Source organism: Desarmillaria tabescens (assembly GCF_030435595.1).
Source record: "Desarmillaria tabescens strain CCBAS 213 chromosome Unknown EV420scaffold_22, whole genome shotgun sequence".
Taxonomy (NCBI): domain Eukaryota; kingdom Fungi; phylum Basidiomycota; class Agaricomycetes; order Agaricales; family Physalacriaceae; genus Desarmillaria; species Desarmillaria tabescens.
The window spans coordinates 597699-624479 of NW_026848321.1; the positions used below are offsets into that span (position 1 = coordinate 597699).

The window sequence follows — 26781 nt, forward strand, 5'->3', positions numbered from 1 at the left end:
TGGAAACTCGTTTAGGACACCCGCGCGCGTGCTCGTCGCTTCCGATCTGACTCTCGATCTTTACATCCGACGTGCATATCTCTTCGTCGACATTCTACACCCCCGCCCTATCTTTATTCATATCTATCATTTCGATGCTTTTGGACTTGCATATTTGTCCTTTGGTGCCGCTCTTCAGCCTATCGTCATCACTTCTACTCCCCATATACCCCCGTTTCTTTTTGGATTTTTTTTTCTTGGTTTTCTCTGGGCATTCCTGGTACAGCCTATACCCTCGCGAACTTGCATACATATCATTCGAGGACAGTCTATTTTCATTCCTATCTCCCATCTCTCATCGGGTTCTTGGATTTCTTTCGGTGTTTATACCTTTGTGGGGTTCACGGCAATTTATTATTTTATGATGTGGCTACACTAATTGTGACTGAATTTAAGCCCAATTTCCAGCACTTCTCCCGGGTAAGTAGGAGCAGTACCTGGCCTTCGCTTAGATACTATAACCATCATATCCTTTCTTCGCTGCTAACTTGTCCCCTCTATGTATGAGGCTGATTTCTCTACAGATATTTTGTTGCTGCGTCTCTTCAGATGTAAATGACAAGACTAATCGTTCACTCATTTGTTTTTTGGACTCGCCGTGCGCCTGAATTGAAGGACACGTCTGGGTGTTAGCGCCGCTTCTCAATAATGCTCTCTTTCTGCCAGTGGTAACCAGCTCTCGAAGAGACAAGGCTCTTGTTCTACTGATGAGGAGTCGTATGGCACCAAGGAACGCGATTCAGGCTTAACTACGCCTATCGGTAGATCCTAACTTCCAGTCATTTCCGCTAGGTCCGCGCTAATGAAGTGGCGATCCATCGCCTCCACAGACTTTCAAATGCGTCTCTGTTGGTCAAAGATGATTATGTACACACCGGCTATTCTTTCCAAACGCGACCTCCCAGAACCCTGGAACCTTGCTCATTCTCTACGAAACTCAGCCTCCCGCTCATCCAGCCACACTTCACAAGCTGTGCATCCTCTTCTGAGCCCCTCTCCACATGCTTCCATCGATGAGCTTCTCTGTGTCCCTCCAGGTCGAACGAGGCGGTATTTCAGAGTTATTTCCAGACTTCGCAGGCTTTAGTCATGGGTTGAGCACCGATTGCGAGTATAGAATCAAAACGGCTTCAAGTTGCAAGTTGCCAGGCTCAGCTGAGACCATAGCCTGGAACCCAGGGCGGGGGGTGTACTGATAGGGTCCAAAAGTTGGACCTTTTGAGACTCCGCTTGAAATTTTATAGGGAGGAAATCTCGTCGCCCTGCCATTTTACCATTAAAATCAGCGCATTTTCTCGTCCTCTCTAGGGATCGACACTTTTGTATGTACTCTAGATATCTTGAAATGCATATAGCTTCAATTTATGACCAAACACAGAGGCCCTTGGGGCCCACAAAAACTTTCGGACCCTACCAGTATACCCCCCGCCCTGGGTACCAGGCTTTATACACAGGTACGAGTTCCGCGAGTATCTATAAAGCGGCTTGCCAGGCTACTGAGACCAAGGGGAAGGACGCGATGCCACGTGACGACCAACCTTGTGCTACCCGGGGTCGCGTCGGCTTCTTCTCTTAAGTTACCTTCACCGTCCCAGAAAATTCTTGGTCGGCTCCATGTACAATTTTATTGCGCCGTTCCGACAATGTTTGAAGGAAGTACGTCTCCACTCAACGCTGCACTCATGATGCCGTATCTGACGCGACATTTTTTATTTGGATTTTTATCTATTTTTTTCCCGGTGTTTCGAATTAGTAGAATGGAGCTACAACACGGTATACATTCAGTCAATTGCGAATTCAAGGAAATATTCAGGATGGCTTTTCACAGCGAGAATAGACGTGCCATTTCTACTGACTCCTTGTTTGCAACGATAGGCGGTCATCAATGATCATTTAGGTCGGACTGGGCTACTCTTCACAAGGCGGCACATTGTTCCTCAGCAGCACAAAGTGGATATAATCTGTGGTGCTCCCTACCTTGGATTAGTACACGCGCCATATAGGTGCATGCATAACATCAGATAGCTTGCGCGTCGTACAAATACTCTTTCCTCGGCGGGTGCTAATCGTTTGGTCTCAGGAAGAAGTACTTGTGTTTGTGCCTGGCACATCGCACTGACGGATGAGATTGGCTTCAGCCTCACGCCAGCGAATTCGGAATTCAGGACTGCCTTGATAAATGGATCACCTCGGAGATACAAATCGACACCTATGAGCCTGATAAGTTCATACTTACGATTGTGTACTCGTATTTAATCTGCTTCGTGCCGAGAGTATTGGTGAGCCTTTGTTAAGAGAGGAATTACCACTTAACCAACGTAATAGCTTTGCCATCTCATTCTGGGCGCATATACCCATCATTCATGTCTGTTTCTAGCTGTAATTTCCCATCTCACTTGTCTGTGTACATTTGAACTTATAGGCACCACCTCAAAATCTTTTGTCATGGCAACAAGCTATATAAATCTTCAATATCAGACAAGACGGAGGGCACCCACCTCGAGTCGATAGCACGACGATGTAAGTGCTCATTCGTTTCGCAACTTGACGATGTAAGAGATATCCAATACTCTCAGACGTTTCCCGGGAACCCCGAGCTGCGGTGCTCACGGCTTCCTAGGCCGACAAGTACCACCGGCTCTTTGGCCAGTTTCATCAACCTATCGACCATCGCGAATGGATCAGCGGGCGAAAGTGGATAATGGACTACCATGCGGACAGCCTTCAAGATCTGTCAATGAATTGAGTCAGGGAAGATAACATCAGTGCGATACACTCTGTAGATCCCTATCTGGAGTACGGACGTTGTTACATTTCTGTTCAGGAATACTGACGACTGATACAAAGTACGGTTTCTTTCCTTCCTTCTCACAGCCAATTCAAAATTGACAGTTCATCAAAGTCGATATGCAGCAACGTCTTGTGGACCTGGAGATTTAATGTATATGTCTATTCTTTCGCTCGTCAGTCGCTCTGGTCAAATCTATGAGATGGTTATCATTATTGGGCGATGTCCACAACAAGTTCCTACGCCCAAACGGTCTGCGATGCTACCACGGCTGTTTCTGTTTTACCGGTCAGTACGACGACTGTTACTTCTATGACTTTGAGTCATTGGGCCTTGTCCCCATACTTCGTATTACCTTCATCAGAAGACTACGCGCCGAAATTCTGACTTTGATCACTTACGGATTCATCAATGTCATCTCTTACCCGCGTCTTTCGTCCGCTTGTAGAACAATTGGATGACATGTATCCACTTGAACGTGAGCTGCAAACCTGATGTTTTCATTGTAAATCACTAAACGATTAGCACTCACTTAGGTCCTCGTGTTGCTGTTCAGAAAACTAGCGCAACGTAGTCCATCGCGGAAACATAAAGATTGTGTCGTTCACTCTTTTGAAGCATAGACTTCCAATCCCTCGCCCTGTAACCATCGGCAGAAGTCGGTGCTTCTATGTCAACAAGAAATCTTCACCCCTCCGAAATTAGACCCTATTATCTACGGTTCTGTACCTATCAGTTCCGATGAACCAAAGGACTAGGTCTGTTGTCAAGTGCTATATAAAGGTAGCCACCGAATTCAGCTCACAACTTCTCCGCAAATCTTCACCATGTCAAACGAACAAGTATCAATTGCGCCGCTCAACCAGGCGTTATTGGGAGTCTTCTGTCACGGTCAGTACTATGCCAGCGAATGCACATACAGGATTGCTAAATGGGCTGAGACACAACAGGCATTCACACTTGCATTTTGGCGTTCGCTTTATGGGCGATATGTGTGTTGGTCTCCAATTTCGCAGTACTGTGCATAATATAAACATCGATAGTCTCGAGCAAACAACCCCGATCCAAAACACGAAACATTATGGTTTTCTTGATTATATGCTTGTATATCTTCGCCTCGATTTCTGTCACCACGAACTGGGCTTGGATTATCTACCTCTACATTGGGGAAGGAGACTCTAGCCTTGTGCAGAAGCTTTACCATTGGGCGGGAATCGCACTGGGTATCAATGCTGGCATTGCTGACTGTATCACGGTCTGTAATATTCGTTTTTAGCATGTAGCACTGACTCTTACGCATTGTATAGATCTGGCGTTGTTGGATTATCTGGGGCCGTCATTGGCCATTCGTTATATTGCCAATACTACTACTTCTGGCTCAAGGAGGTACGAGACTGGAACTTCCTTTTTTTATTATATCCCCAACCTCCCTTCACAGTCTCTGGCTGTTTCGCATTCCAACACAACTTGCAAAATACAGTTGTCGGTCACTCGCCATCGGAAGTCAACTGGACAATGATATACCTTTCCTGCTCCTTAGGAACCACACTTTGGTGCACCATACTCATAATCTATCGTATTCTGACGGTCAAGAGGTACACAGACGACAGTACCGGTACGCTCACCTACCGCCGAATCGTCGAGATTCTAGTTGAATCCGCCTCGCTCTATGCCGTCGGCTTAATAGGATACATGGTTTTACTCACTCTCAACGTGGCTACATCTTTTTATCCGCAAACCCTCTACGTTTCAATAACTGTCTGTCTCCATTCCCTCTTTGTGAAGGAATCTCGATACTGACGTCCTATTTTGAAGGCAATCTCACCTACGCTTATCGCGGCACGCGTTGCGTCGGGGAATGCACGTCCCAATGACAGCTGGCAAGCGAGCAACATTGCTTCTTCATTATGGTTTGGGTCGGCGGTTCGCTCGACAAGCATGAATCCTGATGGCGAGTTAACTGCTAATGGGAGTGGTGTTGACCTGGAACACGGTGTATCAGACACGATTTATGATCACGAGCCCGAGAGCGTTGTGAATCCTGGCCAGGGAGCAGACTAGCCGGAGAACAGGAAAAGCAGAGTCGCTTCAAGTCCGTGGTCATGGTGAATATCAAGGACTTTGTTCTATGCACCTCAGAGACGCCCATGCTGTGTCATAGAGTGGTTCGGATTATGTGTTGGTACGAGATTTTTAATGATTCATCTTTTTTAAGTTAGGACAACGGTGTACCTCTGTCTTCGAAATTCTGCAGATCCGTATATGGTAGTCCAAGAGGTTATCTCGCGACAAGGAATCTCTTCCTGAAGTGCATGTCCATCCTTAGTGTTTGGGAGGCTTTGTTCTCTTGGACAAGACTAGTTGAGCCAAGCCCAATCGTGACATTCTCTGCAAAGCGCAGAAATCTACAAGTAAAACCGTTTAATTTTTTCTTCCGGAGGCCTACACCCGATACGCTCGATGAACAGTGGACATCAATGGCCCCGCGGTTATAACCGGGCAAGGGGGTCCAGAGAAGGAAATGCAGCATTGCCGGTTATCGGCTTTATTTCGCCGAGTCCCGAAAAGGAAGAGTGTTATTCGGCTTGATACACGGCACGAAGCCCGCAGAATATACTGTACCTTAGATCATTGCAACAGCATCCACCAGGAACCCGCGATGTAGTTCTGAGTCTCTGATATCCCATCTGGTACAATACCTCTGTATTGGCAGACATCCGACAGTGCTTTGCTAGGGCTATGAAGCGACATCATAAACTGATTGTACCAAGATTGTACAGGATTGCACTTTGCTTCCTTTCCCAGAGAAGGACTGCCATCCTCGATATCTAAAGATATTCCGTGATGATATCTGATTCCATAGCTATTACTGCTGACCCAATGCTGACCTCATGCTCATACCCTGCTTCATGTTACGCTTTCGACCTCAATCTAATTTCTACGATATTCTCTCCGTTATCGATTTGATGAACTTCGAATGGGCGGTCCACGGTTGAAACGCTGGTCCCTCGCTGTCAGATGTAACTAAAACATGACTTCATCTAGGAGACCAATGCCTACGCTATTTTATCCTTACGCAGTGACACGGAACTCTGGCGTACTTATTCCTTGCTACCCATCTATACCAACGGCCCCAAGAAGCACCCGGGAGCGTCTTAACATATTATAGCTGGTGAGTTCCTCGATTCTTTCATCCTTTCGAAGCTCAAAACACTGATCGGCCGCTTGTGATCAGTTCGTCGCACGATTTACCAGCCATCACGCAAATCATGAAGATGGCATCTTTTCTATCTGTTTGCAATGGTGAGGGCGCCCTGAATTCAATTGATTACGCCAAGTCTGATATTGATGAAACTGAAGCAGGGCCTTATTTATACATAAAAGTTCCCTTAAACTCACCGTCTCCTTCGCTATATGTCCCCATCATGTCAGAAGAACAGACTACCTTCGATTATTTGGAGGCAACCCTGAATCAAGCAATCTTAGGCGCCTTAGGCCACGGTAAGTCCCTGCAAATCATGTGGTAGCTAAATCATCTGACATACGTGGTGCGCCATCGACCAGGCATTTATGCATGCCTTCTGTCGTTCACCTTATGATCGATATGTACGTCGAGTGTTCCGTTACATTTTTTCAGAAATCGCTCACGTTAGGTTAATCGTATAGTTTCCAGCAAACAAAAACTGTCCAAAGCCCGAAATTTCATGGCTTTCCTTATTATATTGTTATACATGTCCGCGACAATCTTCTTGGCCTTTAATTGGGCTTATGTTATCTACGCCTACATCAAGAAGGGGCAAACGTATGTCACCGTAGTACAGGCTCTTGGAAGCTCTGCCCAGGCACAGACGTTTCGTTGGGTATCTGGAATCACGTCTGGCATCAACACTGATATTGCCGACACCATCACGGTCTGTTATGATTTTCGAAGCCCTGTACCTATCAAAGAAATTCTCATTTGTGATTAGATCTGGCGCTGCTGGATAGTATGGGGCCAACGTTGGACGGTGGTTATTCTACCGATACTGCTTTTCTTGAGTCAAGGAGGTGCGGCTCTCGGTGGTCCGTATCTTTGCGCACTGATCAACGCCTTCGACAGTTTTTGCTGCTTTGCTTTACATGCTGATCTATACGACACCTCCAACGGAGGTAATACACCAGGAAAATCAGAAATCAATTGGACGACGATGTACCTTTCATTCTCTTTGGCTACCACGCTGTTATGCACCACTCTCATTATCTATCGTATCGTCACGGTTAGGAGATCTCCAGATGGAATCAGTGCTGCAGCACGTGTCTACCGTGGTATCGTCGAAATTCTAGTCGAGTCCGCCTTGCTCTACGCTATTTCCCTGATCTTATCCATCGTTTTAATTGCTCGCGGCGGCGCCGCAAGTGCTTACCCGCAAATAATATACGTCACAATAACGGTTTGTTATTATTTCGTCTTTTTCTACAGTACTTTGATCACTGGTGTATATGAAGGGAATCGCGCCTACACTTATCATGGCGCGTGTCGCATCAGGGCAGGCACGTCCTAATGATAGCTGGCAGGCGAGTCATGTCTCTGCGCTGCAGTTTGGCTCTGGGACTCCAGAGAATACTCAAACTGACGGTATTATGAGCACTAGTGGACGTGAGAATGACCTGGAGCATGGTGAACCGAACCATTACGATTAACTTGCTTCACCTCAGTGCACGTACTGAGGCAGGTGTTAAATTCCCAGCCGGCCCATTCGTTCCGTATTATCAGATCACCCATTCGCCTAAATCGGAATAACCTGTAGATGTTACTCTAAAACATACAATTAATATATACTGTACTGCATATTGAAGCGGTCATAAGATCTCTCGTCTCCAATGGTAATATCTGGCACTCTTTTCATCGGGTTACACTCATCCTCTCCGATACATTTAATGATCTCCCTCGCGATATTCAGACCTTCATCGTAAGCTCCGTGCAAAAACCCTAGTGAAAGACGTTCTAGTTAGCCCGCAGAAAGGATCAAATGCACTCACCGACATATTTCAAGCTTGTCGCTTCGCCAGCAAAGTACAGTCTTCCCAAGTTAGCCCTCAAATTGTGATAATGCGAAAGGAAGAACGAAGGGGGCCAGTTTGAGTACGACCCACGATACAAAGGATCTGAATGCCATCGATAGAAAACCATGTCGAGTGGTTGAGGAACGTCAATATCGGGGAACATTTGCTTCAAAACGCTGAGTGCCTCTTCCCTGACTCGTGGATCAGGTAAGGACTCGACTCGTTCGGCGAAGATACCCTAGAATCAACAAGTTACATTCGGTGATGCCGAACTTGAATGAAATCAGACATACAGTCACGGTGACAAAAATGATACCCGAACCGGGAAAGAAATTCGGGTGGTCTAAACTCTGCCATGTGGAATAACGTCCCCGTTCTGGATCTGCATACAATCCCATCTATTGGACTTTATCGTAAGTAGTGTTTCTGAGGATTCCAGAACAGGCATATCACCTCTGTATCAAACCAGAATTTTCGATCAAACTTGAAGAAAATCTTGGTATACGTGGCCATCACCATGCTTTGGATAGCTTCTTGTTTGTATGCTTTCCGATATGCATCATCTATACATCGAACGTCCTATCAAAACGGCCGACTCACCGGGTAACTGCGGGTGGAACCGTACATCATCATGTTGAAGCACGCCCAAGCTGAAAGTACATAGAGCGTACGCGCCGTGTATCAAGCGCCCACCGTCGAGAGTCACGCTTACTCCGCTATCGGAATACGAGATGTCCGTAACAATCGAATTAAACATGACCTGAGAAGGCTCCAAAAATTCAGCTGCTTCCGCCTGGACAACAGTCTTGAATCCTCGTCGATCAATAGATAAAAGCGTATCTTTCGAAGGCCTTTCCCCAGTGAAGTCATAGGTGAAGTTTGCATTCTGCCAATAGAATGTCAATTCGAGAAATTGAAAATGAATAAACGTACTAACCATAGCCTGTGCGATCCATGATGATTGTTCTGGAGATTGCGCGTATTCCATGTCGAACTGCACGATGTTCATCAGCAGAAGTCTCAGACCAACGAGAGTGAATGGATTACATGGAAATACTCGGCGGCTTGTTCATGATGAGTCTGAGGCTTAGAGCCCACAAGAGCGTAACCCGTTCGAGCAGAAAGGTCGACAAGCGATCTGCCGAGTCTCTCACCTAGCGGATGCTAAAACTCAGCTTGTTTCGAAGGTACATAGAGTATAGCATGACAAGAGCACCTCCGGCGATAGTCAGCTTTATATGGTCCTGAAATGCCTTGCGACAGACGTCAATGAAATCAGTGGTACCATTCAAATCGAAGGTCGCTACCAATCTATCAGCTTCGCAAAGATAAGAAAGATAAGACTGGCTTACATACGCTTCCATAAAAGTCATTGTACTGCGTCTTCACCTCATGTTTCTTGGCCAAGGTATAAATAGGATTCACGAGACCCGACATAGGCTCAGCGCCGTGAATCCAATTGGCGCCGAGCTCGACTGTCTGCCCACCAAAGTGATGACTTTTCATTCTTCCACCCAGCTCGTCTCGGGCTTCAATAATGATAAAGTCATCTATGCCAGCTTCATGAAGAGTTTTAGCTGCAATAATTCCAGCCACGCCGCCTCCGAGGATCAGTACTGTCTCAGAGTCTGAACCAGCGTTTACTGTGATAAGAAGGCACGAGAGTAACAAAGCCAAAAGCACGAACATTGCAGTGAAGAGTCGAACTTCGTAAGATAACTCGAGGCTTTATAGAAGTTATTAGCTTCCCTGGTTCCCACATTTTGCGCTGTAGTTCGGATCTAATGCCAGTTATGGCGGCACAAGATAAGGGATAGATATTAGTAGCAGTTACTGGTGCCTGGATCCTTGTTATCGGAGTCTCTTGGTCTCCATAAGATCTGAAGTAAATTACCTATCGTAAGCGCTTATCTATTGATGGCGCGTGAGTTGGTCCAGGTCTCACAGAAACAAGGGCAGATCGAGTACTTACAATATAAGTACTATACAAGCTTCGGAACTCGAGATAGTCGCATTTAAACCCTGTAGGCCGGAGGAACGAAAGGTCAGATAAAATCCACAAGGCTAGAACCTCCTTTTCATTGACTTATCCTCATACGGATCGTGGAGTCTGGTTTACGAGATTCCCCCCCTTTTAGGTGTTCGAGCTTCACAACCACTAGTACACAGTTGGCACTAATAGAGTGATTAATGCATACCCATTGGGTCTGTAGGTGTGCACATTCGGTTCCTCGCCAAGGCAGGACAGTCTTAGCGGAGTACAATCGCCAAGTAACCCCCTCTAAGATGGCAGTATCATAGGAGGTCACGTAAATAGTCAGTGTAGTCAATACCACTGTCAAACTCACTCGATAAAAAAGGAGGACATCACGAAGCAGGTCCCATGAAGCATGAAGTATTATTAAAACGAAGACTTCGTTAGAGACCCGAAGAACTGGATGTATACTTCCTGATCGCTCCGTTGGTTGAACGCCCATGATGCTCGTGGTTGTGGGGAATTGAATACCGATGTCTAAGAGAGCGTACCTCAAATACAGGTAAGCCATCGCACTAATCCGATACCTCCAGACTAGTCGCCGAAAGATACGGTGCCGCTAATCAAGACATCATGCATCAGCGAGGCCAATAACGATAAAACTAGAAAGAACACCTACCACATGGCGACCACGAGGGCAAGAGCAGTAGCTGCAAAGCATGTAATTCATGAGAAGATACTGGTTAAAAGACCTGCAAGATTAGTCACCGCGAAGCTCTCAGACCGGAGGAGCACGCAGTCCCTGAGAACAAACGAAACAAGGTCAGGTCTGGGGATCGAACCCACGATGAAGTCCGATAGGGAGGCGTCCATGACGGTGGAGCAAAGCGCCAAGGGTTCTTGGTCAAGCTTGGAATCATGCTGCAAGTATAGGTCAACCAAAAAAAGACCATAAGTCGTAATCATCCTATTCTTCTGTGGCGCTCTAACAACAAGAGACCCGATGTTGAACAGGAGGTAGAGACGGTTTTACTCGATAGGCATGATAAATGATAGAGGACAAACAACCACATAAGAGATCGTAAGCACGGCATATCGCGAAGTGAATCATCAATAATTGCACCAGGCATAAATTTATTATGAAGGGCAGATCCATGTACAAGGGTATAGGCATGATGCGTAGTAACAATCGATAGGCTGGATGATGACGATGATGGTAGGAGATGGGGCCTGAAAGATATCGCAGCTAACACGTCCAGCTAGCCTTGGTAACCATCTGCGCTGAGGCAGGACCCGGCGGGATATACAACAGCCGGCTCACGGTGGTGCGAAGAGTATCATTTCCTCATTTCTTCCCATGGCGAATCGACATCCTGACCACGGAAGGAGGTGTTGAAAGAGGGATATAGAGAAGAGCGCAGTGAACGCGGTAGAGAAGCTCAAACTAGAAACCATAGAAGCGCTTCTCGGCCAGCTCGCGTATATCGAGCTGTCGTTGATTTTATACCTGTCGATTATGCTTGGTACAGGATAAGAACACGTCAAGCGTGCGATTGGGACGGATGTGTCAAATCTGGGGGACACTTTGGGGAGCCAGAGAGGCGGAGAGCAGTGCAAGGTGGGTACGGGGAAACGTCGACTGGATTTGCCACGGATTCGGAGGTGCCCTAGGTTTTGATCCTCTCTTCCTCTTTCAATGTCCTTGATGGTCTAGTTCGCAGCGGCTAGACCTAGACGCACCCTGTCATGGAGGAGAAAGACGTATTGCGAAGTGTGCGTGTCTGAGGTATAGGCGGGGTCAACAAGCCACGTCAATGCTGCTTCCTGCCACCCGTTTTGCTCCCTTTCTTGGTTTCCAGCCATTGACGATCCAGCAATATTCAAGACATCCTTCCGCCACGGGCATCATCTTGCAGCTGAGGAGGCTTGAGATGCTGGCGAGGAACTCCGACCATTCGTTCAACAGAAGAGTGTTTCCGTCGACGTTTCCATAACCATAACACGCGGTATTCCTCATCTAACAACGAAGAGAAGGCGCGGAGTTCTTCATGATGACGCACAGCTATACCAGAGCTACATCTTGGGATAGGGCCAGTACGGAGCATCGAATATATGCGGTGGCAACGTTGACCGTTCATGCATACAACCAGTTCCATCCCTGAATCCAGTGATTTCTAGGAGGTACCATGCGAATGACAGTCGCTTCAGGTGCAAAGGCCTTGTTGACATGTTCTCCAAGGCGTGGGTGACGGTGGTCTGCAGTCTTTGCGTAGTGAGAACCGACGAATAGGAACTTCACCGTCGGATCATGCGTATCTATAGAGCAGTCTTTGCACTTGAGAAGATCTAAGTCCGGTCAATGTGAGCTGAAGTTTTGGAGCAGGATGAACAGAAGGAATTCACCGTCTCGTATGTCTTTTTCATTAGGTGTTTGCGAACAGAAAGTGCTTTTGAGACGGTTTGCTTAGCTATATCATGGCTAAAATTACCGTTAGTAAAAGTTTGACGATTTGCATCTGTTAGACGTACGTCCGTCATGGGATACTGTAGTATCCGCAGAATAGCCTCTAACCAATACGACTATATCCTCGAGGACGAACTCGGCGCTAAACCTCTTCGCGCGCACAAGACGAGAGCTCGAACTATTCACGGTTCCCATCCCGCATCGCTTTGAGGGTATTATTGAATTGAGCGGGAGATAAGATAGACAATGCAATATTTGGTACAGCTGAAAAGTGGTACCAACGGAATGAAGCCCGGAAGCATGAGGTGCAAAGCGTCCATGGACTACGATGGATAGCTTCACTGCGCAAGGGGGGCAGTGTTTCAAAGGAACATAACACGCCGAGCTACCCGTAGTCTCCAAGGATCCTAAAGAACAGTGCCCATTGACACAAGGTCGGGCGCTTCGATCCGATGCTCCAAGATAGCTGAGTTGCCTGTGTGAATGATATCTAGATTGTTTTTCTCTATCATCGGGTGCATGTCTTAGTTGCTGGGTGATTCTTGAGCTGGAGACATATACGCCTGATAGATACGGTTTGAGCAAAAAAAGGAAGTAAACGGTATGACGACCTCACGAAGTAGTATGAACTTCCTACCTGCCGCTTTCTTGGGGAAGATGGCAAACCTCCGTGATACGTAGTAAGTATGACACCCTGACTTGGCCATTCTTATGTCCGTGTCCTTGCCATTAGCATCTGGTATGGAGAACAACGACGTAATGATAAACCCGGGAGATCGAAGACCGACGCGGGAGATGATACACGTCGCAGAGTTCCTAGAGCAGGAGGAAGGAGTAAAAAAGTGAGATATACGGGGAAAGTACAGCGACTCGTGTTTACCTCGCTGTCGTAGATCATGGTCGACGCTCTCACTGTCAACAATCGGTAGCGGTACGTCCGGTTGCGGTGCTCATGCATTACATAGATCTACGGGAAGTCGATACGGGACCTTGCTGCAAGTGAGAGTTAGAAATGAAATGAATGGCCGCCGATGTATTGGATGTGCATACTTCAACGTTTGAACTGCAGATTGACGATTCCTATCTTCGGATCAGGAAATTGGCGCTGGATTTTATTCTCAGCACGCACCTCATCTGTCTCTCCTTTGCTGTTCTCGACACATCCTGTCTCTTCCTCCCGCTGCCAAGAACCCGAAGAGTTGAGTGCGATCAGAAGAATATCTTGGTAGTACGAGGTGATTGTAAAGCGTGGATAAGGATATCGAGAATTGAGGCGTAATTGAAGCGTAACTGAAGTCTATGTTGTGTAAAATGAGAGCAGAACCGTAACGGGCCACAAGACGAGGGGGCAAAGACAAGAGTGAAGGTGCCGGTTGGACCCGGCCGGCAACGATAAATAAGTGTAAATAACGCGAACCCTCTCCTTTATTTTGCCCTTATTACTTACATCAGAAATCATTTTCTGCCAAAAAATGTTGCAGTCCTGTCACTTCGACGAAAGATCAGATAAAGAAATATCCCGATTCACATATCCTTGAACTTCAACTCTTTCGCCATTGCCGTGCAAATTCTGGAATTATGCCGACTGGTATGGTCGTTTCGATGTCATTGATATTCTAGTTTCCAAATGTAGGCTCTCTTCTCACAGAAACTGCCCCGCATGCGGACTTCCGGTCTCCTGAACTTGAAGCACGATGACGAAGAGGCCATCGATATTCTCAGAGCAGAACATCCCCTTCTGCTACCAGAATACGATCAGGGTTGGGTTCACCACTGAAAAACAACGATTTGAATCCATATCTGCTCCTATTCGATGTCTTCCTAGAGATATCCTGCTTGAGATTTTCTCTCTCTATTGTCCGCGCCGCAGCTCCAGTTTGAATACCAGAGCTTATCCCTGGGCTCTGGGTCATATTTGTCATTGGTGGAGAGATATTGTCCATTCCTCGCTGACGCTTGATTTCTTGTAGTGAAGACACCACGTTCAATACCCTCGTACACTGGCCACGACCTTTGTGTGGATTTTCTCTACCTTGTAGTTGAGGTCCCTTCCCGGAGTCCCCGGATTCATATTGAAAGTCGTTGGACGCCTGCCTGTTGCCTGCAGCAAAGAATTCCACTCATGCCCGTACTGTGGGTGGTCGGCATGTGCAAATGGATCGCGATGTGCAAATCCTTCTTTGCAGCATGTTCCGGCTACTTGTTGGCTTCGGTTTTTTTTCTGACGACTAAACAAAACTGTATAATTAAGAGTGCGTGATAATTTTATTTGTGGGTTTAGAGGAAGCCGTGCTGTATCGGAATTTGCACATCGTAATCCGTTTGCACATGCCGACCACCCATAGTACTAGTAAGGACTAAAATGGTTGCATATAATTCTCAGGTTTACCCAATAAGTACTCTACGGTCCAAAATGCCTAGAGTATACGATGCCCGAATCCGAGGTGAAAAAGAGAACATGATACAAAAGAATGTCCAGCGGCCAAATACCATCCGTGAAGTCTCCTTCAACTTAAAGAGACTGAACGAGCATTAATAATGAGCAAGTAAACATATCGTTCCAGTGAGCAAAAGTAAAACGACCACTCACTTATCAAAGCGGGGGATAAAAGCTATCAGGACACGATGCATCCACCATCCATGCCACCCCATCTCTCAGCTGCTTCATTCTGTAGCGTGCGATCTTGCACAAGCCAAAAGGTCAATCCGTCAAAGATGTCCATGAAAGTGAGGATGGTTGTAGACGAAAATTATGGGTGTGGACCGGCACTGCAAACGAAATTAGGTGAAGGCTGCGAAGTTGGTCTGTCTTGACAATTTATGTGGTTGGGACCTATTGTTTTGGCCCAAAGGTCCCTAGTTCGCCGACAATAAGTTACGGAGCTTTGCTAATGCCTCCATCTTTGTATTTAATCACTGCGGCGGGCAAGTCGGCTGAGTATTTTGATGTTCTTGACAACGGACTGTCCACCATCAATATTGTAAGCACCAACTTCACGGACCTACTATGTTATTGTGAGAGGGCCGTAAGGATGTTCGCACGCCGGGTTTCTGTTGGTGAAGTCGGGCCTCGTGGCCCCGTTGCCTGAACCGGGACTAAAAGAGATATATTACTGTCGCACTTGCGCTATTAACCCACCGTTCAGTGTCATTTGTTCTAGGTTTCGTCGGTTCTCCATGATACTTGAATCCTTTAATTGATCCCTGCGGCGATAATAATTATCTACTACTCTAAAGTAAATTATCACCGATATTCTATGAGAACTATGGGAAACCAGTAAAAACCATGCTACATATCGGCCTGATATGAAGCAATGACAGTAGCCAGACTCATTACCATGCGATTCGTGCAAGGAACGACAATGGGTGCATCCTGTTCCACCATTTGCGAGCCTCGTCAAGGAAAAGCATGCCGATACCATACCTAAAGCAAGAGAATTGAACATCACAACGTACGGCTTCGACAGATAAAGAGGACTCACGCAATCGGCAAGAAATAGAACTCGACATTAACTCCGCGTGTCAAAAGGACCTTTTGGAACCATGGAATGTAGGAGAAGAAACTACTCGGATCGATTAGTTCGGATCCAAAGACATTCCGGAGGAACTGACCAGGCAATAGTGAGTGCAGCCGCCATAGCAGGGAACAGGAAGACATTGCGCGTTTTTGAACCAAAAGGATTTTGCTGGAACAACGACAGCCTTCTGGTACGTGTCGCAAGTAGATTGAACCATTGCATTATGACCAAATTGAAGAAATCTACAAGCCACCGTTAGTGTGTTGACCATGAAAAACACTAAATTCTGTCATACAGATGGACTGTGCCTTGTTCGTAAGCTCCTGTATCAGCGCGGGGTCTGCATCATAATCTCCGTACTTGAGCCACAGAGCAGAGAATGGGACGCCATTGCGCTCAAATCCGAAATAGAACGCCCTGATTGTGATATTTAATTTAATGATATGAGATGTATAGTAGATGGCTCACCCAACCATGGATGTCACTGTCTCCATCAACCCCAGAAAGAGATACGCATGCAGCAAGAGTTTCCAATTAACCAGGCGATCCTTTTTGCGATTACGAGGCGGGCGTAATAACAGATCTGCTTCAGGCTTCTCGTTCACCATGGAGAGCGCAGGGGAGACATCCGTAAAAATACAGATAATGATCATCTGGAAATTGCTCAGTGCTTGCGGTACCCCGGTGAGTACATTAAGAACGATAGGCATGAGCTCGGAGAAACTGCCTGGCAAGGGAACCATCAGTAAGTAATAGAGGATGATATCAAGACGCAAACATACCGGCTGGTAAGAGATACAATATTGACTTTTGGAGGTTCTCAAAGCACAGACGTCCATATTGAATTCCAGTGATGATGGCAGAAAAATCTGAGAGCAGGATCAAGTCCGCGGCCTCCATGGCAACTTCGGAGCCTCCAGCAATAGCAACTCCGACGTCGGCTTGCTTCAAAGCCGGAGAATCATTCACTGAAGAAACCGACGTCAGAAAAAAAAAACATGTCAAAGAATCAGTAATAATCACCTCCATCGCCTGTCACCGCAACGGTACATCCCTCCGCTTGTAATTGTTTCACGATTTGAAGTTTCTGCTGGGGCGTCGTCCGTGCAAAAACGATCTCATCAAAGGCAAGTGCTTGTTTCCACTGAGATTCGGTCATGCCGATGAGGTCAGAACCGCTTAAGACAAGACTTCGCATTTGCGGACCCGAGCGCTTATAGATGTCAGGCTCGTACTCAGCCACTGACTCAATTGGAGCATCGTGCTGAAGGTCTGTAACATGCTTCACTTCGCTCATTGGTGTGGTGATAATTCCCACTTGCTGAGCAATGGCGGCAGCAGTTGAAGAGAAATCGCCTTTAAAAATGGGATTAGTAATAGGAACGTCCAGGACACAATAACAGACCTGTGACCATCGCAAACCGAATGCCCGCCCGACGCGCCGTAGCAACAGTGAGCTTGACATCATCCTTTGGCGGGTCGATCAAAGCTACCAAACCAACCACCGTCAAGCCAGAGTTGAAAGCAAGCATATGATCTTCCATAGGGAAAGAACCGGATTCGACAAAAAAATCTGCTGGGAGCTCTGCGCCGTGGATGATCTTCTTAGCCATGAGTAGAACGCGCTGGCCGTTTGATGCAAATTGCTCTTGTACTGCCGACAGACGGTCTGCGAGGGTATCGTCCATCGGTCCGATTGTTCCGTCCGAATCCATTATATGGCTACAACGGCGTGATACTATCTCAGGAGCCTATTGCTTTTTAGATAGCAGCACAAATGGTAACGAGACATGACCTACCCCTTTAACCAATAGGACATAATCCGATGACACATCGAAGTCATCAGTGGAAGAGACGGGCATTGATCTAGTCGGTTTGTTCTGGGGAACTGCTTGTAGTAGTTTCATAGCAAACTTGTTCTCTGCATACCATCAGAAATTCGAAAGCATAGTTAATAGAAACAAGCACATACTAGAGTTGAAGGCAATCTTTGCACGCTCTGTCCACGTTGCTCGGCTGTCCTCAACAGGACTGATGCTTTCCGAAAATCGAAGTAGACCGGTATCTACACACAATCCGTGTCAGTGGACAAGACACCGCCAAATACAGAGACGCTCTACCTGTAGCATCGCCGTGAACTTTCCGAATTTCCGCAGGTAACTTCTCGTCTGCCGCGTCGAAACGCGCGTCGTTACAAATTCCAGCAATTGCAGCCAAAATCTTAACACGCTCCCCAGCGGGCCCAGTAGTGAGTGCAGCTGTTTTTGCCTCTGAGACTGTCAAAAGCTCGTCCCCGATAGAAATATTGACCACTGTCATTTTGTTTTGCGTCAAAGTACCCGTCTTGTCAGAAGCGATGAAATTGACGCATCCCAAGCTCTCAACTGTACTGAGGGACTTGCACAGGATGTTAGCTTTCCGCATGGCACCGGCTCTATAGAAAAAAGAATTAGCAACGACGGAAAGATGGGCACACTATCACCCACATCACCGTCAGAGAAAGAGTAACGCAAACGGGAAGACCCTCTAAAAGAATACTAAGGTTAACTAAGAATGAATGTGATGAAAAGAGTGCGCTTCTGACCCGGTATAAAGGCAACAGCGACGGAAACCAAATCTATAAGCAATGTCGGAACAGGTATGAAGTTTGGATGATCGCGACGGAGCCACGCAGCCCACAAAACTACGCGTAAAGGTAAGCCCCGAAAAAAAAAATACGACACATACGAAAGTAGGCGCTTACTAACAAAGATAATGTCGATGGTGAGGGCCAGGCTACATATGATCAACACAAGGCGTCGGATCTCGGACTCCAGTGAAGTTCGTCCAGGACGCTCTGATGCAGCTTGTTTCGCAATCCGTCCAAAGACCGTCTTGTCGCCGAGGCACACACATATGCCCAGACCACCTCCACCAACGCAGAGCGTCCCTTGAAGAGCTATGTTGCGAGACTCCATGACTAGCGACATAACCTATCAGCGCCTGCATAGATGGTAGATTGCAGCGGGAGCTTACAGTTAGGATTGGTGTTTTCGACAGTAGCAGGAATAGCGTTGCTCTCGCCAGTCAGGATGGACCTGTCGAATTTGAGATTGGAGGATACGTCAATGAGCCGAAGATCCGCAGGGACTTTGCATCCCATGTTGATATGAACGATATCTCCAAGGACAAGTTCGGGTGCCGGGACTCTAGCTAGGACGTCAGACGGGAGAAAATATATCGCGATGCTACCCACTTGACAGCGTTACCATCCCGAGTGACCAAAACATCCATGGGTAACATGGCGGCAATAGAGTTCATAGTGCGACTTGTAGTGAAATCTGATGCAACCAAGGTGAGTCGTCGCCCAAGCTTGACTTGAATTCCGCACCTTGCCAGGCATTGAAGACGGCTTGTATCACAATAACAAGCAGAAGAACTACCGCAAGAGCCAAGTTGGCTGTCGATGGGTTCGGGTCGCCGAGGGGCCTCCTACGGAGATCTGTTAACTTCGTTTCCCTTCCAGAAAAACCGGATGGGTAGACAAACCAAGAAAGGAAACAGACGATAGACGCGACGAATAACAAGCCACCGAAACCTTGAAGACATCCGATGTGTCAGAGGGTATAAGATAGTAGATGGTATTACGTACCTCCAAAGATATAGAAAAATATACGCTTGTGCAGATTCTTCGGCAGAGGAGTGATAACGTTCTTGCCGTTCTGCGCCAGCCGCCTGATAACCATGGGACCATCTAATCCAGCTTTCTCTGATACTCCGAGACGAGTGAGAACCTCGAGAGTGTCCAGTTCGTGCCAGTCCAGGTCCGCAATTTCTAGGGAAAGGGTGAGCTTGCCGTTTGAAGATGAGTTCCCGTAGCTTACCTTTGACGACGGGCTTCGCCTTGGCGTCCGCTCGACCATCTCTTGTCTCTTCAACATGGATACTGGAAACAGAATGACAACGAGAGACATTGATGCGCAAAAGTGAATAACCTCAGAGTTCTGAACTCGCCTGGTATCTTCGCCCCAATGTTGACCCGAGGGGAATAGTGACTGGCACTACGTTCCAGCGCTACATCGCGGGGGCGAGTTTCCCCAAGGACATGAGAAGAGGATTCTGCCTCCTTCTCGGTACTTCCACCAAGAGATTCCAAGTCGAATTGAAGAGGTCTATCACCAGGTGTTCGAGAAGCCATCAGAGAAGAAAGTTTGATCCCCTTTGGTATCGCTTATCCTATTGAATTGATCGCACGTTTTTCCGTACGAAGATTCGATGGCAAGTAAACAGATAACCGAGCACCCAGAATGGTACGTCCTGTCATTATGCTGTCTAGCAAGCTGAATGATTCATACCCTTGTAGGACCCGCAAGGTGACCCTAAACATCAAGGGCTGCGGCGAGGATTCTGTCTGACATGTCCGTGTAGAGCAGGCGATTTCAGCCGTCGCACTGGCGTAAATCCCTCTGAGACATTAGATTCTTTCCGCATCACGTGATGTGGAAAATAAATTCTATAGATAATGCAAGATGAGTTCCAGGCTCGAGATCCGTAAAGCCGTCGCTTGCCCAGACGACCGTCTGTGCGCATGAAAAACAAAACAGTCGAGAATACACAGGTACTTACACGGAGAGACGCCGAGATCTCAGCGACATGTCTGGGGAGACAAATGCGTCAGAGCAGTTTCGGCCCTCGGTCCTCATTACTTTCACAGATCAGAGGGCGCATCAAGGCATCTGATTGATGATGACCGACGCAAGCTCGTTGGAGCTTGCTTGATGTAAAGTTTATTATCCGAATTCAGTCTTCAAATAACGTATTCTCAACCTTCGTTCTTTCCCTATCTCAGCGTCAAAATGGGACAAAAATACCGAAGGAGCGCTCACCATCAGAATCAATACTTCCCGGCGCCTTTCTGGTTAGTCTTATGAACCACTTCAATGGCGTTTTTAGCGCGTATCGCCATTGAGTATTGATTAGTGGAACGTACCAAACCTGGTTCCGCTTCTGTATCAGAGATATGAACACCCGGGTTTAATCTTGGTACAATGAGCTTTCCGTCATCATATATCGTGGTCAACTAGACAGTAACATACCATACAGATGAAGCGGTGGGCCATCGCAGGGCGCGGCATATCCGAGCCCTGAAATTGGGGTGGGCTGCTCTGCGTGGGCGTGGCACAAGGTTCATATTCGACACAGTGACAACACGATAAAGTTAAACAATAGAACAGTAGTGATTGTATGCCGTCTCTCCCAGGAACTGAATTCACCTCCAGATCCTAAAACAACAAACAAAACACACAGAAGGAAAGAACACACCTTTGCAGTAAGCGGTAGGTTGAACAGGGCATTGAGTGATGCTGAATCGAACGAGGCCGCTTGACAAGGTACAGGAACACTACGAAGACAGGTCAGGACCATCCACAACGCCAACGATAAGAAGAACGTACCTGAGGTACTTCTACTATACTTGCCGGAGACAACCTAAGACATTCGTTCTGCTCCCACTCGTGTCGTTAAGACGATGTCCGACGTAATACTAAAAGTCGGTCAAGATGCCGCCATTGACGATGGTCTACCCCACAAGTACACGGTCAGTGATCAAACCAGAATCAATAAGCGGTACGTACACACGTTGGATACATGAATACTCTGCTAGCCAAACCTTTTCGCTGCCCTCTCTTCTCCTTCTCGTCGACTTGATTTGCCTGGAGTTCCCATCATTTTCGAGAGTGCAAACGCCTTCAGCATTCGTTTACATTACGATCTAGATGCCCTTGGGTGTGATATCGAAGAACGGTATCCAGAAACCGTGTCTCGTATTGTAGGCCTTGGCGGCAGACAGCAGCAGACTTGAATTTGAGTGGAAGTGACATTGATGCCTATGGACCGTGACAAGATGAGGATTGAGGAATAAGGTTAAGGAAGCGTTCCTACCAGCAGTATTAATTTCATGAGAGAGGCATCAGGACTATGGACATAGCCTCGTTTGGTAACGAGATGGCTGAGGAAGAGCAACAATGCTCAGAAGATAACGCGTAACATGTGTGACGTGTGACATCAACGTGGGCGACCACGGCATGCACGGCACGGCAAATTGTCGGACTATCACCATCATGCACCGCCACCGAAAGGCTCAGATTAGCATAGACCGAATCCTGTATACACAGGACTCGAAATGCGCACGCGATTTAAAGCGGATTGGAAAGAACCAGATGGGCTAGGTTGGGTTAGGGTCACACGTGGCGGACCGGACCGTGGGCCGGCATGTCGCCATCAACTCGTCCATCGCAGAATTTTCATTGTTCGAACCTCCAGGTCAGTTCACCTCTGACATAATTTCAGTGCTGAGCATGGCCTATCATTTATCTTATAAATCAGGGGAATAGCGTCACATTGATGTCTGCGGCAGCTTTGATATCACTTCAAAATTCATCTCTTGGTTCATCTTAATGTTTTCAATCATGAAGTCGGTATCTGGCTCTTGAACTGATTCGAAGGGGCGGTATCAAACATACTATGTCTCTGAATCATTGACGATCCTTGGAAATTTTCATGCAATATGTCGATCATGCCGCTGCTCCCCCGCCTTCTTTTTCCCGGTCCTTTCACAGCAGTTAATACTACCTTTTGGTCTGTGCCACGGATCTTAATGGAAGCTAGAACAACCGAATTCTGTCCTCCACCATCGGCTTAAGCTTGTTACCCCTTCTGAATCGTCATCTGATAAATGGGCCTATCCTTCTCCCTGTAGTCGACCGCGTATCTTACCCAGCGGACGTACACAGATGTCAATGGGCCAATGATATACTCCAGGTATACTCCAGAAAACATTACTGACATTACGTTCTCATCGCCGCGATGAAAATCGAGAATCAAAGGTAGTATTAGCCGCTGTGAAAAGATGCGCCTTAGAGAAGGTTGCTATAATGATTGATTTATTGCATGGAAGCTTCCGGCGTTCGCCAATGTTTCGAATTGTCGAATGCATAGGTTTGCTAATGTCCGGGATCAATCCTCTATACCGAGAGACAAACCGCGCAATGTTCATCAATACTGGCATGGAGGTGATAGGGCTAGGGCCATACAATTCCCAGTTTTTTTTTTAGGTAACTGATAGGGCATGGTCTTAATGCGCTGAAAGGCTCTGCAATCTGCAAAACGCGAAGAGAAACGAGCTCACCCGATCTGATTGCGGAAAGGTACTCATCGCCTGCCGGCCTTCGGTTGAAGCCGTTTTCAAGACCAGCTCAAGAACAGGATGAGGAGGTTACTGCTGCAACTTATCGCTGACGGCAATCTCATCCTGAATTACGGTACTCCCACCGTTCGAGCTGGAAGCTCTAGGTTCTGGTTTAGGAGCCTCAGCTACTATATTATCCTTGATCCGGCTCAAGTACGTGAGGAGACAAGCTAGGCAGGCAAAGTGGTGACCCAACTTTTTTTAACATAAATGTAGAGCAGGGCGGTATTGATTGATCTGCAGATTATCGACAGGGAGCTTGTCAAGAGCCGACTGGAACAGATTGACCAACAAGCTTGGAGCTTCAAAAGATACTCCAGAAAAAGCCCAGATAGCTCCAAGACATTTATGCAACCATCATTATGGCGGTGTTTACTAACGATCCAACTCACACCGAAAGTCATCCGCGAGCGCTACCGAATTTCTGGCATTGCATATCTTCTTTGGATAATGTATCGGCTGCACATGCCTTAATGTATCACACTTGCATCACCCGCTTCATCATTATACGTGTAAGAGCACCGACATCAAACTTGATTTCATCACACCGACTCTTGGACAGCTTTAAAGATTGCCTCGCGCACGGCGGAACTTGACGTGGTATGACTGTCATGAGTGTCTGACCATTGGCTGACGCCTCGACTTGAACCTCTCCTAGTTGATGTTCTGATATGCCTGTCTTTCAAGGTTATACTACCATCTTCAAATCGTTTACTTTTTAATCCGCTTGAATGTTCTCGGCGTGCCTGCAGTTTTCCGTACCAGCATGTGATAGTTGGTGCGTTGATGACACTGGCGTCGAGGACAGCTGCTCAATGAACTGAGGTGTCCCAATTACAGGCCAGCAGTATGAAGGTCAGTCAAAATCAGTAGAACTTTATGGGTGATCATGACGACCCACGAATATGTAGGTCACGTCAGCTATTTTATGTCTGCATCCTTCTTGCTGCCATCCGTAATCATTAGGCACAGTCGAAAGTTGGGAATATGTGCATATTACGACTAAGGATGATGAATGGCGAAAATAGATAATAGAATCGTAGGAAAAGCCATGATTCAAACTTAATCGAGTGATTATTATGATTGTACATAACTCGGCGTTGACTAACATCCCAGTAGTCCCATTCCCCTTATACAATTCAAGGTACGCGTGAGTGCACAGTGGTAGAAATGTGGTACTTATGACGTAGAATCGACTTCAAAATCGGCAGTATAATCATCGTCGTAATCATCCATAAAACCCAATTTTGACTTCCCTATAACATGTCATGATCCAACGGGGGTCTACTGTCTTCGATTGCAAAGTTTCGGAAAGTAAAATTTTGGTTTGTAACACATGAAAAGAAGGAAACCTACCTAGTAACTGTTACGCATTACAGCTTTCAAAGTATTGGGATACACAACTACCCCCGCCTATGCATTACATTTCAGCAGTACATCATTAGTACACTAACACGCCAGTATGACAATCATGCCCTTAATTATCCGCTAATACCTCTGACCAGATGTCCCTGGAGCCTCAAAGGCTGCCACTATCTGTAGCCCTTCATAGCCTTCAACAAACGTCTCAGCTTGAGCGTCTAGAAAGAAATTGATTATTCATAGCTTCAACGCATCGCATCCCTGTTATTGATGAATCAGCGCTCTGGCGTGGAAGAATGGCCGATGAAACGGATACCTGTGGTGTCGAACTTAGTTTCGAAGGCCCAACGGTGATGTCCACCGAGTTCAAGCTTCAGTTCCTAGACTTGAACCAACGGAGATGTCATCGCAATTTGCACGGTTTATAGGCACAAACCAAGGTACGCATAATTCCAAACTAGGCCTCCAGTGATCCTAACACTGTCTTCGTAACATCTAATTAACGAAGGATCAAAGCATAGGTCAAGATCGCATCATTTGCGCAATAACGGACCTACTTGTCCGGGCTTCTTCAAACATCTTTTGCCCTGAAGACGAAGCTTCGTCTTCGTCTTCGTCGTGCCCTTCTCCCCCCCTGGTTGCTAGAGACAGATTCAAATTTTTGGCTGCGCGTTGATGAGTTATCAGACCCGCAGAGACTCAATATCTTTGTGGCGTGCAACAGATTTTGGTTGAAGGCAATGTCATGGAACTGACCTCCGACACAATGATCGGTTGATCTTCACGACGGAAAGCCTGTCTGCGATCATGGTGATCGTCTGTTGGCAACCGCTGAAACGCAGTGAAACGTCCGCTATGACGATTGCTTACGTAACTGCTCCTCCTTTGTCTCGGCCTCTATGGGTCCTTGGCTACCCTTGAACCTTCCTGATTTGCACCAACACATGCGAGCGTAATTCTTTTTTCCCTTGTGGTGGGCGCCCTCCCCATTCTGATTTCTATCTTGCCATAGCTTTTTTTTCTCCAGATAAATATTTACCCACATGGTGCACAGCCAGCAACGCAAGGGCTGTGAAACCCATCTGTAACGCATAAAAAGCGGAGGACATGTCTGCAGATTGCAGACCTGGAGTCCTACGCACCGGTATATTTGATATACTTCAACTCGGATCCGAAGGCGAGGGCGATCCTTGTCTCGTCCGAGTCAACGTCGTCATCGTGTCAAGCCGTCACGGTTACATAGTCCCAAGATAGTCCGGCAGTTCTGTGTTACTGAACCCGCCTCTTTCTCTATCATCATCAATCCGTTCTTACTCTCTCCACGAAACACTTGTCCTGTATTTCTACCGTCTCAGAGCAGTGGCCTCACCTGTTTCACGATCTCAATTCACCATCACGACATCTCAGTTCCTTGACACTGTTCATGGAACCACGTTATCCATATTCTTCTTCCTCCCCTCACGAACCATCACTGTCTGTTTCCAGTCCAGATAGCGGCATGACAATCAGCCCAAACTTGACTAGCGGGTGGCAACTTTCGGTAAGCACCCTGACTTCAAACAGTAACCCATGATTTCTAAATAAGATCCTATCAACGCTATTTACATCCGCATTTTTCGACCTTAAAACTCGACCTTCACTACCTCGACCCTCCCATCCCGCAAAACAACGCGTCATTGTACCCGATCTACCTCGCTATCTTCTCATCATGTCGACGAAAATGTTCATATACACTCAGCGCGTCCCAGGCGATGTTCCGACAGCTGTCCATGCCCTTCTTCTCTCCACGAAACAACTCCAAGAGTCCCTCAGACTATGGAGTATAAATCAAGCCACGGAAACCCAAGTCAGCGACGTATACGTGCAAATAGGCACGCAGTTTAACACTACCATACATGCCTTTGCCTACCATAAAATCGACCTAAGGTTAGCAAATCCCTCCCCCTCAACAAAACTCCCTTCTCACTGCTGCGGCTTCTTTAATTTCAGTGACATTCACAGCATACCGACAGACCTTCGAACAGTTCTAGAGCAATGTCTCGCCGAAGACCCTTCACCGCAAGCTCTGGCAATGTACATGCCAGAAGTCCGGCGGGTGCTGTATAAGCTCCTCAAGGGCCTTCAGGCGAAGCAGGACGCCTGGAAGGCTGTAGGAGGACGTATGCCCATGATGCCTTCCGAATCACGGTAAATCACAGTCGGAGCCTATCGAAGCTAATTTATATGGGAGGTGAGAGCATCTTTGAATGATCGATAGCCAGCTCTTTTTGTTCTGACTTGCGTGCCGTCATAGGAATGAGAGATGGAGCGCCGCCTACGTGGCGCGCAGGAGCATGTGGATATGTTTAATTGTTTAGGCTGGAGCCA

General features: G+C 47.0%; 7 protein-coding genes across 7 annotated transcripts; 3 read left to right on the plus strand and 4 right to left on the minus strand.

Moving 5' to 3' along the window:
- Positions 1 to 3298: 3298 nt before the first annotated feature.
- Positions 3299 to 5047, plus strand: EV420DRAFT_1765083 (uncharacterized protein). Its single transcript, XM_060480810.1, has 7 exons — positions 3299 to 3305; positions 3364 to 3718; positions 3778 to 3819; positions 3871 to 4082; positions 4135 to 4213; positions 4266 to 4585; positions 4643 to 5047. Exons 2-7 carry the CDS (start codon positions 3655 to 3657, stop codon positions 4886 to 4888), a joined length of 963 nt encoding a protein of 320 aa, XP_060329683.1. The 5' UTR covers positions 3299 to 3305; positions 3364 to 3654; the 3' UTR covers positions 4889 to 5047.
- Positions 5048 to 6252: 1205 nt separating this feature from the next.
- On the plus strand, positions 6253 to 7507 carry EV420DRAFT_1644127 (uncharacterized protein; the record flags this gene model as incomplete). The annotated part of the gene is made up of 4 exons (XM_060477600.1): positions 6253 to 6328; positions 6494 to 6738; positions 6796 to 7257; positions 7313 to 7507. The coding sequence occupies 4 exons, from the start codon at positions 6253 to 6255 to the stop codon at positions 7505 to 7507; spliced, it is 978 nt and encodes a 325-aa protein (XP_060329684.1).
- A 128-nt stretch (positions 7508 to 7635) lies between these two features.
- EV420DRAFT_1644128 (amine oxidase) lies at positions 7636 to 9559 on the minus strand (the record flags this gene model as incomplete). Its single annotated transcript, XM_060477601.1, has 9 exons — positions 7636 to 7796; positions 7847 to 8108; positions 8164 to 8268; positions 8324 to 8433; positions 8471 to 8756; positions 8808 to 8864; positions 8918 to 9024; positions 9087 to 9173; positions 9223 to 9559. 9 exons carry the CDS (start codon positions 9557 to 9559, stop codon positions 7636 to 7638), a joined length of 1512 nt encoding a protein of 503 aa, XP_060329685.1.
- A 2569-nt stretch (positions 9560 to 12128) lies between these two features.
- On the minus strand, positions 12129 to 13290 carry EV420DRAFT_523126 (uncharacterized protein). The gene is made up of 5 exons (XM_060482468.1): positions 13190 to 13290; positions 12926 to 13125; positions 12375 to 12872; positions 12249 to 12324; positions 12129 to 12191 (listed from the first exon to the last, which is right to left on the minus strand). The coding sequence occupies exons 2-4, from the start codon at positions 13014 to 13016 to the stop codon at positions 12314 to 12316; spliced, it is 600 nt and encodes a 199-aa protein (XP_060329686.1). The 5' UTR covers positions 13017 to 13125; positions 13190 to 13290; the 3' UTR covers positions 12129 to 12191; positions 12249 to 12313.
- Positions 13291 to 15642: 2352 nt separating this feature from the next.
- Positions 15643 to 20004, minus strand: EV420DRAFT_1644129 (uncharacterized protein; the record flags this gene model as incomplete). Its single annotated transcript, XM_060477602.1, has 21 exons — positions 15643 to 15733; positions 15792 to 15872; positions 15922 to 16069; positions 16123 to 16244; positions 16296 to 16554; positions 16610 to 16795; positions 16851 to 17183; positions 17233 to 17578; positions 17627 to 17748; positions 17800 to 17892; positions 17948 to 18261; positions 18314 to 18353; positions 18412 to 18510; positions 18571 to 18786; positions 18843 to 19015; positions 19063 to 19147; positions 19198 to 19298; positions 19356 to 19404; positions 19459 to 19641; positions 19691 to 19752; positions 19802 to 20004. The coding sequence occupies 21 exons, from the start codon at positions 20002 to 20004 to the stop codon at positions 15643 to 15645; spliced, it is 3306 nt and encodes a 1101-aa protein (XP_060329687.1).
- A 3075-nt stretch (positions 20005 to 23079) lies between these two features.
- On the minus strand, positions 23080 to 25523 carry EV420DRAFT_1480846 (uncharacterized protein; the record flags this gene model as incomplete). The annotated part of the gene is made up of 9 exons (XM_060469711.1): positions 23080 to 23222; positions 23445 to 23511; positions 23601 to 23860; positions 24142 to 24248; positions 24548 to 24632; positions 24851 to 24909; positions 24968 to 25055; positions 25285 to 25426; positions 25458 to 25523. The coding sequence occupies 9 exons, from the start codon at positions 25521 to 25523 to the stop codon at positions 23080 to 23082; spliced, it is 1017 nt and encodes a 338-aa protein (XP_060329688.1).
- Positions 25524 to 26134: 611 nt separating this feature from the next.
- EV420DRAFT_1271748 (uncharacterized protein) lies at positions 26135 to 26605 on the plus strand (the record flags this gene model as incomplete). The annotated part of the gene is made up of 2 exons (XM_060467663.1): positions 26135 to 26340; positions 26404 to 26605. The coding sequence occupies 2 exons, from the start codon at positions 26135 to 26137 to the stop codon at positions 26603 to 26605; spliced, it is 408 nt and encodes a 135-aa protein (XP_060329689.1).
- Between the last annotated feature and the right edge of the window lie 176 nt (positions 26606 to 26781).

What these genes read in the sequence shown, in the direction of transcription:
- EV420DRAFT_1765083 (XM_060480810.1), top strand. Translation starts at nt 3,655, where the DNA reads ATGTCAAACGAACAAGTATCAATTGCGCCGCTCAACCAGGCGTTATTG. An exon ending in ACTACTTCTGGCTCAAGGAG is followed by an intron (nt 4,214 to 4,265) that starts GTACGAGACTGG and finishes CTCCCTTCACAG; the next exon opens with TCTCTGGCTGTTTCGCATTC. An exon ending in CCCTCTACGTTTCAATAACT is followed by an intron (nt 4,586 to 4,642) that starts GTCTGTCTCCAT and finishes CCTATTTTGAAG; the next exon opens with GCAATCTCACCTACGCTTAT.
- EV420DRAFT_523126 (XM_060482468.1), bottom strand. Translation starts at nt 13,016, where the DNA reads ATGGCCAAGTCAGGGTGTCATACTTACTACGTATCACGGAGGTTTGCC. An exon ending in TAGGAAGTTCATACTACTTC is followed by an intron (nt 12,873 to 12,925) that starts GTGAGGTCGTCA and finishes CGTATCTATCAG; the next exon opens with GCGTATATGTCTCCAGCTCA.